Here is a 14727-nt window from a genome sequence, read left to right on the forward strand (position 1 = left end):
AAGCTTAGAAAACCGTTCCACTGTGACGAAAGCGAGGGGCGAATGCAGAGGCGGGCGAAAGGAGGCGAGAAGAGGCATGAAAGCGAACACACGAGGAAGAAGACAAATCCGAAAGTCAGTTTCCGTTCCAATTCAGAAGAAGGGATAGTCATAGCTATGTGAGTGCTTACTCGGCAACATATTGGAATGGAGGACCACCAGTTTGAGGTCTGAGCTTTTTCGCAATCTCTCGTCCCTGTTTCGCAAAGTCCAACGTCAGAATCATCAGTCGACAAATTGAAGAGGTAGAGGAAGCAGAGTGAAGTGACTCACGGCTTTCCAAGTCCCCGCTTCCAGAACTTGAGGTAAAGTGAGTTCAACTCCAAGTTTCTTGCGGATTCCGTCCGCTAATCGGTCGAGCATGATGATCGTAACTGCTCGCATCTCTACGACAGCTGAGTGTGAAGGATCTAGAGGCGGTACTTCGAGGAGGGTAGGGTATTCTGAGGCGGAGGAGGGAACGGGCAGGGAGAAAGATTCAAGAAGAGCAGGGATTTTGGGTTGGAGGAGGTTGAAGTCGATTAGGAGACCACCTGAATACATTCACGAAGACTGAGTGAGCGACGAAGTGTGGCCATGCAGAGTTGACGAGGAAGAGGCGTACCGTTGCGATATTCAGGAAGACCCGTCATTTGTTCTTTGCCAATGAAGCTCCAGCCCAAGAGCTTCTCCATCCTGTCCGCGATAAACCTGAATATCAGGGGTATGTATAGCCACAGATGAAGAGGTTGTATACGCACACTTCGATCAGAGAGTAAGTAAGCCATTGACTCAATTTGTGAAAACTGACAAACTCTTCCCCTTCTCCCTTATCTTGCTTCTTGAGGCAATCGACGGGCCAAACGTCTCCCAGGCTCACTCCATCGATCTTTGTTCTCGCGGCGGGCCAAACGCCGCTCAATCCACCGACGACGATTTCCCACATCGTTTCCATTTTCACGGCGATCTTCTTCCCCATGACGGGAGAAGGGACGGCTTGTGAGGTAGGGTGAGAGAGGAGGTAGTCGATAATGTGACCGGGACGTTGTTCTCCGTTCTGAGAGAAGTAGGAAGAGTTCGCAGGGGAAGTGAGAACGTCGGCGAGTCGGATCAGGAGTTGCGCTCGTCCTTCAATTCCGGTCATTGGGTTTGACTCGGATACTTGCATAGCGTCGGATACTTGAGATGCCGTGATCTTGGAGAGACCAATAGCTGTGAGCGTGGAGAGAGAAAGAAGGAGAAACAATTCAGTTTTCGAAAACTCGATTTCCACCGTCTCTCAAGCGGCAAATTCGGACTGGGAAAGGACTCACCGTCAACTCTCGACGGTTGACCCTCAACCCCACTACATAACCCCTTCTCGAACATCTCCAAACTGCCGACTGCCAACCCTTCACTCCTCGCGATTTTCTCGCCTCCCTCTTTCGGCTGATACTTCCATTCATTCCCTGCTCCAGCATCCATCAACACGCTCACGACCATCAAATCGACCAATCTCCTCGCTTTCTCCAAGTCGTCGACTCCTTCTTCGACGTTCCAAGCTTCGAGGAGAGGTTTGACTCGATCTCCGACGAAATGTCTCCATCTCCCATGAGGAGGGATCGACGCATAATCAGTTCCGTAGTCTCGAGCGATCAGGTCACAGACGAAATCGATGATGCGAGACTCTTGCGAGAGGTCGAGGGTCCAGTATTCGAGTTGGGATTGTTCGGCGAGCGAGAAGACTCGTTGACAACGTTCTCGGATGGAGGGGAGGGAGCGAGGGTAAGAGATCTGTTCCGTTGAGGAGGTGGTCATGATCTGTTGTTGGAGTCGGAAGAGCGAGACGTGGTTAGTGGGGTGAGAAGAAGAGCTTGAGAGCTTGATCGTCTCGCACACAGCGAAGAGCACTTGGAGGTTCCGAGTCGTTGAGAGTAGAGAGCAGGGAGGAAGGAGTTGAGCGAAACAGGGAACATAGAGGAGACCCGAAAGAACTCACCCGCTCGGATTTCGAAAAGCGGATCCGACGCTCAGACGATTCTTATCTCTCCAAACTCACCGATATCGAGATAGACAAGAGCAGTAGACAGATCAGGATGTATTGCTTCAAGCTAGATTACGTGTACGTAGAGGGGGAGAGAGAGAGCGATGCAAATGAGGTAAACACGAAAAGAATGCGAAAAAAGAAGCAGACGAAGACCTAAAACAGCAAGCTAGAGATGCAGGGAGGGTAAATGAGCGACTGATGTAAACATAGAGTATGATGAAATGTTGCCTCGCTGAGGGCAGAAAAAAGTGTCCATTCGATATAGAAGAGAGGAGGGAGAGAGATACAACAGAAGAAAAATCATGAAAATCGACGAATTCTCTAGGCATAAGTTGCGTAACCTCGATGAGAAGTGACGAGGAGATCATTCGGAGGATTCGAAGCGGGAGGAGGCGCATAGTTCTCGATTCCTGGGAAAGCTTGAGGAGTTCCTCCAGATTTCCGGAGGGGAGTGACAAAGTTTCCTCCTCCTCCTCCTTTCGAAGGTAAGACTGGTACTTCCGGTGCAGGTGTAGTCGAGTTCTTGCTACGGAACAGTTTCTGAGGCGTACTAGGTCCGAGAGACTTTGTGCGGTGTCGACTGAAGAAATTCGAGAATGCGCTACCTCCTCCTCCTCCTCCGTTGGCCGATTTCGTCGATGACGACCCGTTGACGGATTTCGAGAGCCCGTTCGTACTTCGTCCAGACGAAGGCGTTGGCGGGAACGTCGATGAACTCGAGGACAGAGTGGAGAAAGTGGTTGAAGCCGAAGAAGAACTGTGAGGAGCTCGCGTAGTTGTCTTTTCGGGTAGGTTCGATTGACGAGGATCTGTCGATGTCGAGTAACTGGGCTGAATAGAAGGGAAGAGAGGGACGTTCGAGGAATAAGGAGGAACGGGAGCTTGAGCTCCTGGCGGTAGTCGAGACGCTTGCTGAGATTGAGGTTGACTCGAGGAGAGCATAGGAGAGGGATTCGAGGTGACAGGAGGAGGCGGTCGAGACCGAGGAGTCGTCGGCGAGGAGGCTGAGACGGGAGAAGAAGTTGGTTTCGTTTCGGGTAATTCTGGTCTCTTGACTCGTCCAAAGAAGCTCTCTTTCACTTTCTCCTTCATCTTTTCTTTCCCAATCGACTTCGACTCTGGCTTTGACGCTTTCTCTTCCGTCCGCCGCGTGATCTTCTCCTTCTCGCGACCGTTCTGACTCGCAGGTTGCGGCGAGGCGACGGGTGCGCTCTTCCCATTCCGACTGGCTCCTCCTCCTCCGAACAATAATCCAAGTGAACTCTTGCGACGTTTGACTCCAACCGGAGGAGCGGCAGCAAGTAAAGCGTCCCCGTTCGCGAGTGAAGCGTCAGGTGAAAGTAGAGGAGGTGGAACGACGGATGCAGCGCGTTTGGGGGTCTTTTCTGGGGAAGCTGGTCCTTGTCGAGGACGACTCGTCTCGATAGTGGATTGAGTCGTTGTCGAGGCGGAGGTCGGGGTCTGAGAGGGTCGACCAACTTGAGAGTTCGAAGGCTGAGGAGGAGGAGGCAAACGACCGTTTGGAGGGGGATCTGACGGTGAGCGCACCGAGGAAGAGGAAGAAGAGCCAGCGCGGGAGATGGTAGAGTTGTCGATTGGAGCAGGGGAAGGTTTGAGGGTTGAAGACGAGATGCGGTGAGGAATTGCTGACGGTGCTGTGGAAGCAGGATGAGGAGTTGGCGTTGTTGAAGCGGGTCGACTTTGTGCGTCGAGTGGAGGATTGTGAGTGGATCGAGGAGGAGAGATGGGAACTACCGGAGGTGGAAGATCGGAAGGACGAGGTATCGAAGAAGGGTCTACGGGATTTTCCGCTGCCAGGGTCGATTCCTCGACAGGAGTTGACGGAGGTGAAGATTCTTGAATGGTCGGAGATTGTTGAAACGAGCCGGAAGGACTCGCTCTCGATTTTCGAATCGGAATCGGAGCCGGTCGAACGAGTTCTTCTCCTCCTCCGCTGCTTCCAGTACTACTGCCGCTAGTCTGCCGCGAAGACATTGTTGGAGCTTTCTGTGCGACGACTGATTCACGTGCTTCTCGAAGGTAATCGCTCGAAGAGTTGGCAGACCGTAGTGCTGGATCAGTTGCGATGTTCGAAGCGTAAGACGGGTAAACAGTGGCTGTCGGTCTAGGCCCATCGTGTAGAGCGTTGGAAGATCGTGACGTCGATAGAGGGATATTCGGTGAAGAAGTTGGATCGGGGCTCGGAGGTGCAAGCGAGATTTCGGACGAAGATTTGAACCAGCCCAAAGCGCTCCTCCTCCCTGTTCTCATTTTGCCCGTACTCGCCACACTGAAGATACTCGCCGGTCGACCCGTGTCCATCGAAGATCGAGGGACCATGAGGGAAGAAGTCGATTTTGCTGCTTCGGAATCGTATCGAGACATTTTCCCCTTCGATGCCGCCTTGAGTCGTTCTTTCTCGAGAGCTTTCTGCGCTTTGATTGTTCGTGCGTACAGCTTCGAATTGAGGTAGTCGGAGTCGGCAGGAACGAAAGCTGGAAGTTGAGATTGTGTTGCTGTCGAAGCGATTGAAGCGGTCTACGCAGAGAACGCAAATGATGTAAGTAGATGTCCCGATTTAGCTGCACAGGATCAAAGGAGTGAGAAGATTACTCACTTCGACATCAATCTCGCCAGACAGTTTACTCAACCTACTTCTCGAACTCGGACCCCTCTGTACAGTCGGTGGACCCAGCAACCCAGTCTTGAACTGCGCCCTGCTATTCACTTGGGATACTTCACCCGCACTCGCCGCTCGAGGTTTCGTCCAAGGTTGAAGCGTGGGACTTGTCGCTGCGGTTGAAGTTTGTGAAAGGTTCGAAGCTATGCTACTACTCGAAGGGAATGGAGAGTGACCATGCGAGGAGGAAGGCGAGGGAGAAGCAGAGGTCGACGTGACTTGAGGTTGTTGGAGGAAGGAGGCTCGAACTGGAGAGCGAGAAGGCGAAAGAACTCCGGCAGTTCCGGAAGGAGTCGAAGCGTTCAAGGCGAGATCGTACGGAGAGGTTTCGGCGGCGAGACTGAACCCGAATGGATCGAGCATCTGTACTCCTGGAGGTAATCGAGAGACTCTTCGTCCAGTCGAATCTGAAGCCGTTGCGAGAGGGGAAGAATCTAGCATTCTCGAGTGCTGTTCAGACGTAGAGCGTGCGCCGCAGAGGGATTAGTCAGTAGGTGATCGAATGGTAAACCCCTTTGATCGCGGAATTCGAGAAAGGTTCGGGCGAGAAGAGGGGGAAGGGAAGAAAAGGAACTCACTCGATTGACAGAGTCCAACGGTCGTTCCCACGCGTATGGGTTTACATCTTTGCCATTCTCCCTGTCACTCCGTGCTTCTACGAGCAGTTCTTCCTGAGCGTCACTCAAACCCCTTCCATGCATTTCTCTTCGACTGAACGAATCGGTGCTGCCGGGACTCGGGGTCGCAGACGATAGACTCGGACTCGAGTGGATCGCGAGGCTCGGAAGAGAGGTACTCGAGGTCGGTCGCGTGTGGAGAGTAGTTGAACCGATTTGGCGACCGGTCGACTCTATCGATCGGGTGCGAGATCTCCTCGACGATCCAGACGAGGAGAAGGGTAGTGCCGGTGCTTCTAGTGGAGAGTATTCTGCTTGTGGATCCGAGGCGAACGCGGCGGGATGAGTAGTCTGGAGAAAGAGTTGTTGACTTTCCGATCGAGATGTCGGCAGTTTATTCGTCCGATTCGAAGAGTTGGTCGCTGCTGCTGCTTGAGGGTAGTACTGTCCACTGTTGCTTGCAAGCGATAGGAGGTAGATAGGTTGTACGTGTGTCAGTACAGAATCGCGTCAACATGTATTTGTCCCGGGCGGTTTAGATTGCAATTGCTTGCCTGCCAATGAAATGAACTCACTTTGAGACAGACATTCCTCTCTTTCTCTTTCCCTCTTTCCTCCTTGCTGGGTGTCGCTGTTCTGATCGCTGGGATTGTTGAAGGATGGTGAAATCGAGTTTCCACCTCGAGAGCTCGAAGGGTCGGTCCTTGGCAAGCGATAAATAAAGCTTTCTCTCCTCGCGGTACAGTACTCTTTGCGACAGAGAGGGCACAACGCGATGGGAGGAGCGAACAAAAGACAGTGAGGAAGAGTCGGTCGCGGACGTCAAAGTTGCGAAAAATTGATCGTGACAACCTCAGCAAGTCTCGGAGGCAAAGTACGGTCAATTCTTGATATGTCCGTGACTCGGTCTAGCATAATGCGTCCATAAGAGCTCGAGAAGACAGGGAAGAGCTCGTGTAAGCTGGAATGCGGGAGTTTCTTTTCGCCTTCGCAGATGGAAAGCTTGGGTCACGCAGCTTGACGGTACAGAGAAGCACCCATCGACCCAAGCTAGGTCCAAGCAGACTCACGTCAAGAGATGCGACACAAGCCTGAGCGCACGCAGTGTAAAATGTTCAGTTGAGCTTGCTCACAACGAAAAAGTCAAAACCGTTCCTTTTGCCTGCTGCTTGAAAACTGCAGACGTCGCGTGGCTCCCAAGGTCTAGGCGAGACACACGTACTCTCATCGTGCCAAGGGGTCAAGCTGAGTGTCGACCGACGCAACAGCGGAATCAAGAAGACTTCTTGCCAGTCCAAGACGATTCTCTCTTACTCGAGCCAGCTCGATGCGACGTCCACTGAAACCCTACTCGTCAGTATGAGTTCGTATCGCTTACGACGACTCAAGAATAGGGAGCGTCGGACAGAATGCGTCGCTTGGAGGAATACTCCGGAGTGGGCTTTACTGTAATTCCAACAATGAGACTGCGAGAGATAGATGCATGGGGTATGATAGACTGAATGAGCACCAATGAATGGCTTTTGATGTTGATGTGAGGGCTATGAACACAATAGATACAGTAGAGAAAGGAGGAGAAAGAAGTCGTGCTTCAGTCTCGTTTGCGAGCGGCGGCAGCGACAGCCGTTGCGAGATCGATGTGGAAGCAAGGGAAATCCGTATCGACTGTTATTGATACGAGAGCAAAGTGTCAGTCTCAAGCGAGGTCGTCAAGCAGAAGAAGAGAGAAAACGACTCACCAAACGTTCCTCCGTCGATGCTCGCAGCTTTTTGCCAAGTCGCTCGGTGTTCAACCGTTGCGAGGTCGTTGCCCTTCTCGATATCAAAGTCACTGCTGTCTTCACTCTTTGTCTTCTCGTTCGGTAGTTCGTCGATACCGTCGATGTTGTACGAATTTGTGCGAGATTGTTGAGGTCGATGAGGAGTCAAAGTTTCGTGAACCGGGTTGGGAGGGACGACAGTGGCGATTTCGATTGGTAGATCGGAGGAAGGGATGTCTCGTCCAAAGCCTCCGGCGAGAAGAGCTCGTTTGACTGTTCATCGAGGTGATCAGCTCAACATTCAGGCTTTCGTCGTCGAAGAAGGTGACTCACTCCAAGGGGAGAGGATAGTAGCAAAGTGGAACTCGACTTCTTGTCGTGCGTAACGAGTAAGCGCTCTCCTCAAATCGACCAAGTTTTGAATCGAAGTTGTGTCGACGTTCGAAACCGTCGAGAAATCGAACACGACGGCTCGCAGGAGAGGTTTTCGTTCGTTCTCCTCCGCTTTGATCTTCTCGATTTCGGCACGGTTACCCTTTTGTTGCCATCGGTTGGGTCCGGGATCGTTCCAAGGTCGATCACCTTGCGAAGTGAGCGAGTAATCCTGACCGTTTCGAGTCGTCTCCCGAGCGTGGTCTTGGATCTGATCGGCGAAATGCGAGGCGTTGACGTAGACTAGAGAGAGAGAACGGGTCAGTAATGGAGAGACCCGCCGAGCTCAAAAGTGCTGAATAGAATTTACGAAACGCTTCTTCCATCCTGAATACGATGACACCTTCAGGAGGAGCTTCGACGACGACGGAAGTATCTTTCGGGGTGACGGGACGGAGAGGAACGTAAACATCGCGAACCGTAGTTTCGCCATCCTTGTCTTCTTGTCGAACTCGAACTCGACCGAGGAAGGAGCCACGAGGTTTTGCGAGACGAACGAGGAGGAGTGCAGCGGATGCGGCGATAGCGAACTGGTCACAAGAGCGTCTGAGCTACAGCAACATCGGAGAAGAGAAAACGGGAGACTCACGTAGATACCGATTTCGATTGTCGTGAAGAAGGTGATGATGACGGCAGCGAGGAAGATGATGCACTCGAGAGGGGACACGAGCCAGTAGGAGTAGGTTTGACGAGGAGAGGCGATGAGACCTCCGACAGCTTCGATAATGACAGCAGACAAACCGGCCGAGGGAATCCAGTAGAAAGCTGTGAAGTTCGCAATGTACCAGATGTGAGCCTGTGCGTTGATCAAGATGTCACGAGAGAGTACTGACCACCAGTGAGTGCATAGAGAGCGAGAACGACACAAGCTCCCGTCCAGCAACCGGCTAAAGGTGTACGAACTCCGGCTCGAGACTTGATGGCAGAGCGAGAGAAAGATCCCGTAGCAGGATAAGCACCGAAGAAGGATCCAACGACGCTGAGGGGGAGAAAGCGAAAAAGTCAGTCTGAGCTCAAACCATTTCCCTTTTCTCCTTGTCTGCTACCAATGATCGTGAGGAAGGGTCGCTTACTTTGTCACGCCGACAGCGATCAGTTCTTGTGAAGGCATCTGTTCGACGTCAACGAAGAGTCAGTGCCATTCGACTGGAAAGAGAGAGGAGAAGGGCAAGTACAATTTCTGTAGACAGAGGATGAAATGTCAGCTGAGACGTCGTAGGCGGAGAGAGAGGGACAACTCACTGTAGTTGTTGATACGTCCGAACGATTTCGAGATGGCAATGTGCTGTCATCGATCAACTCGAGTCAAAAATCACGATTGCTGATTAAACAATAGGGAAAACATACCTCGAGCAATAGCACGATGACTGACACGGGAATTTCGGAGGCCATTAAACCGATGAGGTTGCTGTCGAACTGGGGAACCATCATGTGACGGAAGCCACTCGGAACAGTTTTGTTGATCCGCACGCGGTAAGTTTTCGAGTCTAGGTTCTTGTTGATTCCGTACGAGACGGCGGTGAGGACGATGATGGTAAGACCGATACGGAGACAGTTGGCGAAGAAGGCGGCACGCCTGATGATAGGGTTTTGGGATTTGCGTTCGAGGCGATTGAAGAGCCATCGGGTAAAGTAGAGGAAAGCGAGACCGGAAAGACCGAACGCTGCATCGAGTTTCGTGTCGGGAAGGTGTTTGAGCGAGTTGATCGCAACTTTATAGGTTGCGGCACGAGTGTCGAACTTGTTCGAGTATCCCATGAGTGAAGGAATTTGACCAATGCAGATGCTGAGCGCAGATCCTGTCATAAATCCAGCGACAGCGGGGACCTGTTCGTCAAGTATAACTCTTCAGTCTCCAGGACGAGGCGAAAGAAGCGGAAGAAACGCTCACCGAGATGAACTCGACGAGCCAACCAAGACGGAGAAGACCGACCGCGAGCACAATGATCCCAGCGAGAAGGGCCATAGCAGTAGCGATAACGTGTCCCGGGATATCGGCACCTCCTTCTTTCCCTTGAACGTTTGCGATGAGCTTTGAGACTTGAAGCGACATGACTGTTTGAGCACGAAAGAGAAGTCAGTTGCGATTCTTTAGCATCCGTACGATCCGTTGACGATACACACCAGCTATGAACAACGAGAGTCGTCAGCTGCGAGTTGCAAAGTGAACGAAAGCAAGAAGAGGGTACTGACCGACAGGACCGATTGTGACATCTTTCGAAGTCGCGAAGATAGCGTAGATCATGACTGGAAGAGTAGGGAGACTGCCGTCAGACGTAGTGAACAGGAGAAAGTTTTAAGTAGCAGACTTACCACCGACGAAAGAAGAGTAGAGACCGAATTCAGAAGGAAGGGTAGCGATAGTCGCGTATGACAGGGATTGAGGAACGACAACGAGTCCGACCGTGATACCAGCGATCAAATCTCCAATGATCCATTGAGGCGCACTCGGATAATTGAGGATCCAATTCGTGAAGGGAAAGAGCGATTTGATGTATCCTTTCACTCCTCCCGTGCCACCTCGAGCTACGTTCTTGATTGTACCTGTCGGGAATGATGTCGACTCGTTAGTACAATCGAGCGATACAGAGGGAGGGAAGAAATGATGACTCACGGGAAGTTGAGGCAGTTTGCGAAACCACCGGATCATGTCCGATCCAGTTGAGGAAGCTTTGTTGATACCGTGACATCCTTTCGTGCTAAAAGGGAGGTCGGGGTTGCTGGAGTTAAGGTCGACTTAGTTGGTTAAGAACCGATAGACGGGGCTGGAGGCGACAGAAGCTCGAGGTCGGAACGTTCGTCTGGTTTTCTTCAATGTCCGTCTCGGATCGCAAGAGCTCGAAGAGTAAGACTTCTGGATGGAACGGAAAGAAAGAAGACCTTGCAGAAACCTCGAACGCCTTCAAAGCAGAGCAAGCGATCACGCATTTAGGGCTTTGCTGCGGTTGAAGAGACCATCGAAGACGTGATTTTGACGAAGACTTTGCGAGTCTCGGCTTTACCTCCTTCTTGCTTTTCGTGATCGTCGATCAAAAATGAAACGAGGTTGTACCATTCTACGGCTACATCGCGTGCGGCACTAGTCCTCCTCAGGATTGGTCGAGGTTGAGCATATTTGAGCCTTGAGACGGGAAACGTGAGAATTGGTACCGGTGGTTATCGCGCTATCGCGGTCGACCCGTCTAGGCTCGAGGTACAAGCCTATTCTCGAGAGAGAGTGATACCGTGGAAAAGGTCACCGCTCGAGTGTGTGGATGAGGGCGAACTTGAGGGCGAAGAGTCGAACTTGCATCCGATATTTCTCCTTGACTTCATCGACTACGCTACCAAGCTCGGAACGACTACTGAGCCTGCCCAATTCTTCAAGATCATCTTTCAACCCCATACTGTCCAGTATCGCCAGCTCTTGTCCTCGCTCGACGACATTAACCCTCATCTCTGATTCGATCTCCCAACGTGGCATCGTCTCGCGATCCTGAAATTGGTATCACTACGGTATAGGATACTCGCTGAAAAGGTCTACTGGGGAGCAGAGCGTGTGCTAGAGGTAAGCGGTCGCAGCGTTTACGAAGTTCGTCTGCTTTCCGCTACAGCCTTGAGGTCCGGTTCGAGCTGACAAGTTGTTCGACCTGCTGTCTAGCAGACCAAATCCAGCTCCATTGCTCGTCCTCATGCCCTGTCAACTACCCGTCGAGCTCCTTCGCCTCGTCGTCGATAATTTCCGTCTTCCTCCCTTCACCAGCAACCTTCGCACCCTCGAGCTCGAGAAAGAGACTCGTACCTCTCTATACTCTCTCTCTCTCACAACTCACGCTCTCAACGAAATCGCCCAACCCCTCCTTTACGAATTCGTGCGAGTTCCATCCGACAAATATGCCGAAATGCTCTCGCTTCTCGTTGGGAACGGCCGCAGGAGCGATCAACAATCTTCGATACGAACAGTCGCCTTTGGTCTCGAAGGAACCTCGGAACTTGCAGATTTCGGCACTATGGAACGCCTTTCGAGCGAAGTTCCGAAGGCGTTACGTGAGGTCAAAGAGTTAATTTCATCGGCCGATTTTTGGACCTTGGACCTATTTCATGGCTCTAGTTCGTCTCTATGCACGATCTGGTCCCTAGGTTGGGTGTGCTGACCTTTTTTTTCCATATCCTGATAGACCTCTCGCGAGTCTTCCTCAACCACGTCAACCTCGTCACGACGTCAATCTCCCATTTAACCTTTCCCTCTGTCGAAGTACTCGGCTTATACAGCGTCTATCTCAATTCTCACCCTCTTCCGATCGAAAGTTTCCCGGCTCTTCGACATTTGATCTTCGACACGGACGAGATCGAACTCGACAACGACGAGGCGACAACTTTGACCGAGCTACATCCGCAACTCGATTCGATCGCACTCGTGGCCGATGTCTTCCACCGGGCACTGCCCAAGGTGTCTACCCTTCCTCTCGCTTCGATACTCGTCAGCCTCTTTTGGTACGATATTCGGGAAGAACTAGAGGCGGTATCGACTGTCGTCAACCTTCGTCTTCTCGTCACCGGTGCACTGAATCTGGCAATGAGATCGACCTACTCTTCTAATCTCGACTTTTTCGCCTCGCTGCTGAAGAATCCGAATCGGTTCATTCGGCTCCAATCAATCTACCTCCCAACTCGGAATTCTTTGCGAGGCAAGTTCCACACGGATGAGATCTTCAATTCAATCGAGAACGTTGCACTTGCCGCTAAAGATCGTGGCGTTTTGGTCGTGTTCGAAGAACAATCGGATTCTTACGACGCAGAAAGCCAGATCTCGGAGGGGTTTATGAGGAGGATGACTCAGAGGAGGATCGACGGAAAGGGAGAAAAAGAGAAGTAGTCGAGAGGGAATGAGATGGAAGTCTAAGCGATTGTAGCGAGGAAAGGAAGAAGTGGTCTGGTTTCGAATCCCGTCTTCTTCTCTGTGTGTTTTGTCCGACTGTTGAATATCCAGTACCGTTGTCTTACGAATGAGAGCAATTGTCACCAGAAAACGAGGTCTACAATCGAGCTGTTCGCTGCGAAAAGCAGAACTCGAGCCTCTCCTTTCTCGCATCTCCGCACCACCTCTCGATTCAGCTATCGCTCAGCGATCACAGCAAATACAGCTCGTCTGCTTCAGCCTTGTTCACCTCGAAGCGCTTCCGATTCGAGCCGCGGCTCGTCCTCTTTCTTCATCAAACAATCTCGACTTCTCCCTCGTTACCCGCTTCGGCACCTGCATGAGCGGTGCAGACAACCTAAAGACGTTGTAGTAGATTATCTGACGGGCTAGGGAGAGTCCCCAGAATCAATCAGAGTACGTTCCTCTGCTTCATCAATTCTGATCGATTGCTCTCAAGTCTCGACGTACACTGCGAAGAGAGCTGACAGGTGAATGATTGCTACCTTACCAGACTCCAGATACCGCACCACCCGTCGATCTTTACCGAGCCGAGTCGCTATGGCTTCCCTCTCTTCCCTTCCTCCCGAACTCCTTCGCGACATCATCGAATCGACCGTTCCTCCCTCGTATCATTCGACGACCTACAGAGAGCGACAATCTACCCTCTGCTCCCTCTCACGCGTCTCTCGACAATTTCGCGCAATCGCACAACCCCTCCTCCTCGAGATCGTTTCTATCGACACGGACGACCAGCTCAGATCCTTCCTCGAAGGGCGGTCTGGCACTTTCGAGCTCAAGGAGGTTCTAGTAGGATACTATGTAAACTCGGAAGGGTCTCGGGAGCTTCTGTCGGGATCGAAAGGTTTGCAAAGTCTCACGATCGAACGACAACGTCAAGATTCATTCGACCTAGCCGTCCTTGTGCAACATACGAGTCAGTCCATGGTCCTTTCCACTGGAGTGCTGAACGTCACGCTGAAGCTTTCGTCCTCCGCTGTAGAGCTTGTCAATCTCCAGCTTATCGGATCGGGCTTCGATTTCACCATTCGCGGACCGCTCACTTCCCTTCGATCTCTCACCTTCGACTACAGCGCGCTGGACTCCTCCATTCCTCTCCTACTGGATCCTGAAGTACTGCCCTCACTTCAAGCTCTCGGACTCAAATTCGTGGCCTACGAGGAAGTGATGCAACAACTAGGAGAAACCAGCCTCTCGCGACGTCTCCCACAACTTCACGCTATTATCATTCATCCAGATCCGTACCATCTCGGCATCAATGGTCTCTTCTCCGGTTACGCTTCCCGTATTCTGCTCGATGTTAACCATGGGTCTCTCAACTCGCCCGCATCGATTCAATCTCTTGCATCCGTTCAGCACGTCCGCATACGGGAATTTACACCCTTCACGCTCAAGGCTTCGACAAGTATCCTGACTTTGCTTGCCACCTGTCAAGGACTCGAAAATTCGTCACTCGAGTCAATTTACCTCCCTATCGGATGGCACCCCTCCCGCATCGAATCAGCAGACATCATGACCGAGATGAAGCGAGTAATGGAGGAGGGCGAGAAAGCTGGAATTGAGCTCGTGTTCGAATTGCAACCTGAGTCCTATCTAGACTACTACATCTCGAGGGAATTCTGGGACAGGCAACGAAGGCGAAGGAAGGCGGAGGAACAGAGGTGAAGATTAGGAGAGGAGAGTAGGTTCTGAGCGGTATTCCAGGGCGAGAAGTGAGGAAGGATCGAACGTTTTCTATTTGCTTGTCTTTCGTTGGTCTCTCCGTCGTTCCTGTTTCTCTTCCCTTGTTCTGCACTAGTTTCCTGAAACATTTCATTTGTGACCTCGACCCGAGAGACGTGTGGTTTTTACTCGCCTGATACTGGTACGTCTCGCGCAGCGAAACATTCGAGACAACCTCAACACAAGTTGACGGGTTTGACGCCGAAGAGACGATTTCGAGCGATCGGCAGGAACACTCACGGCAGCTACGAAGGCTCTTTGATGTCGGCGGGAACTCCGCGCTCAGGTCAAGTGCATTGTCGAAGTCGGAGAGCGAAAGAGCTTGCGAGAGAAAGGAAGTGCTCCGACGAAGCGAAAAGACTACATTCCTTTGGATTGCTGAGGGAACATGTCTTCGTGAGGACATCGTTGACTGCACTCTGAGAACAACCCGAGTAGTCGGAATGAGAGGCAAGAGGGAGAAAGTTCCTCAAGCGTTTCATTCCCTCGACCCTTCACTCCGCCGTCTCGCCAGGTTTTTACAAATACGCAGGAGTCCCTACGAGACTGCTAGA

General features: G+C 51.8%; 5 protein-coding genes across 5 annotated transcripts; 2 read left to right on the forward strand and 3 right to left on the reverse strand.

Annotated features, from left to right (window-relative positions):
* Nucleotides 1-166: 166 nt before the first annotated feature.
* On the reverse strand, nucleotides 167-1815 carry JCM6883_007448 (URC4/urg3 family protein; the record flags this gene model as incomplete). Its single annotated transcript, XM_076628279.1, has 5 exons — nucleotides 167-235; nucleotides 313-572; nucleotides 644-714; nucleotides 780-1230; nucleotides 1332-1815. 5 exons carry the CDS (start codon nucleotides 1813-1815, stop codon nucleotides 167-169), a joined length of 1335 nt encoding a protein of 444 aa, XP_076491680.1.
* A 550-nt stretch (nucleotides 1816-2365) lies between these two features.
* JCM6883_007449 (uncharacterized protein) lies at nucleotides 2366-5930 on the reverse strand (the record flags this gene model as incomplete). Its single annotated transcript, XM_076628280.1, has 4 exons — nucleotides 2366-4582; nucleotides 4662-5174; nucleotides 5303-5792; nucleotides 5917-5930. The coding sequence occupies 4 exons, from the start codon at nucleotides 5928-5930 to the stop codon at nucleotides 2366-2368; spliced, it is 3234 nt and encodes a 1077-aa protein (XP_076491681.1).
* Nucleotides 5931-6932: 1002 nt separating this feature from the next.
* Nucleotides 6933-10223, reverse strand: JCM6883_007450 (SLC26/SulP family anion transporter; the record flags this gene model as incomplete). The annotated part of the gene is made up of 15 exons (XM_076628281.1): nucleotides 6933-7006; nucleotides 7081-7374; nucleotides 7435-7776; nucleotides 7844-8063; nucleotides 8123-8298; nucleotides 8367-8512; nucleotides 8607-8644; nucleotides 8709-8713; nucleotides 8776-8818; nucleotides 8881-9360; nucleotides 9425-9588; nucleotides 9649-9660; nucleotides 9727-9780; nucleotides 9847-10077; nucleotides 10148-10223. 15 exons carry the CDS (start codon nucleotides 10221-10223, stop codon nucleotides 6933-6935), a joined length of 2355 nt encoding a protein of 784 aa, XP_076491682.1.
* Nucleotides 10224-11204: 981 nt separating this feature from the next.
* JCM6883_007451 (uncharacterized protein) lies at nucleotides 11205-12388 on the forward strand (the record flags this gene model as incomplete). Its single annotated transcript, XM_076628282.1, has 2 exons — nucleotides 11205-11622; nucleotides 11691-12388. 2 exons carry the CDS (start codon nucleotides 11205-11207, stop codon nucleotides 12386-12388), a joined length of 1116 nt encoding a protein of 371 aa, XP_076491683.1.
* Nucleotides 12389-12991: 603 nt separating this feature from the next.
* Nucleotides 12992-14116, forward strand: JCM6883_007452 (uncharacterized protein; the record flags this gene model as incomplete). The annotated part of the gene is made up of 1 exon (XM_076628283.1): nucleotides 12992-14116. One exon carries the CDS (start codon nucleotides 12992-12994, stop codon nucleotides 14114-14116), a length of 1125 nt encoding a protein of 374 aa, XP_076491684.1.
* Nucleotides 14117-14727: the final 611 nt, after the last annotated feature.

The sequence above is a fragment of the Sporobolomyces salmoneus genome (assembly GCF_050403485.1).
Source record: "Sporobolomyces salmoneus JCM6883 DNA, S_salmoneus_JCM6883_v1_ctg1, whole genome shotgun sequence".
Taxonomy (NCBI): Eukaryota; Fungi; Basidiomycota; class Microbotryomycetes; order Sporidiobolales; family Sporidiobolaceae; genus Sporobolomyces; species Sporobolomyces salmoneus.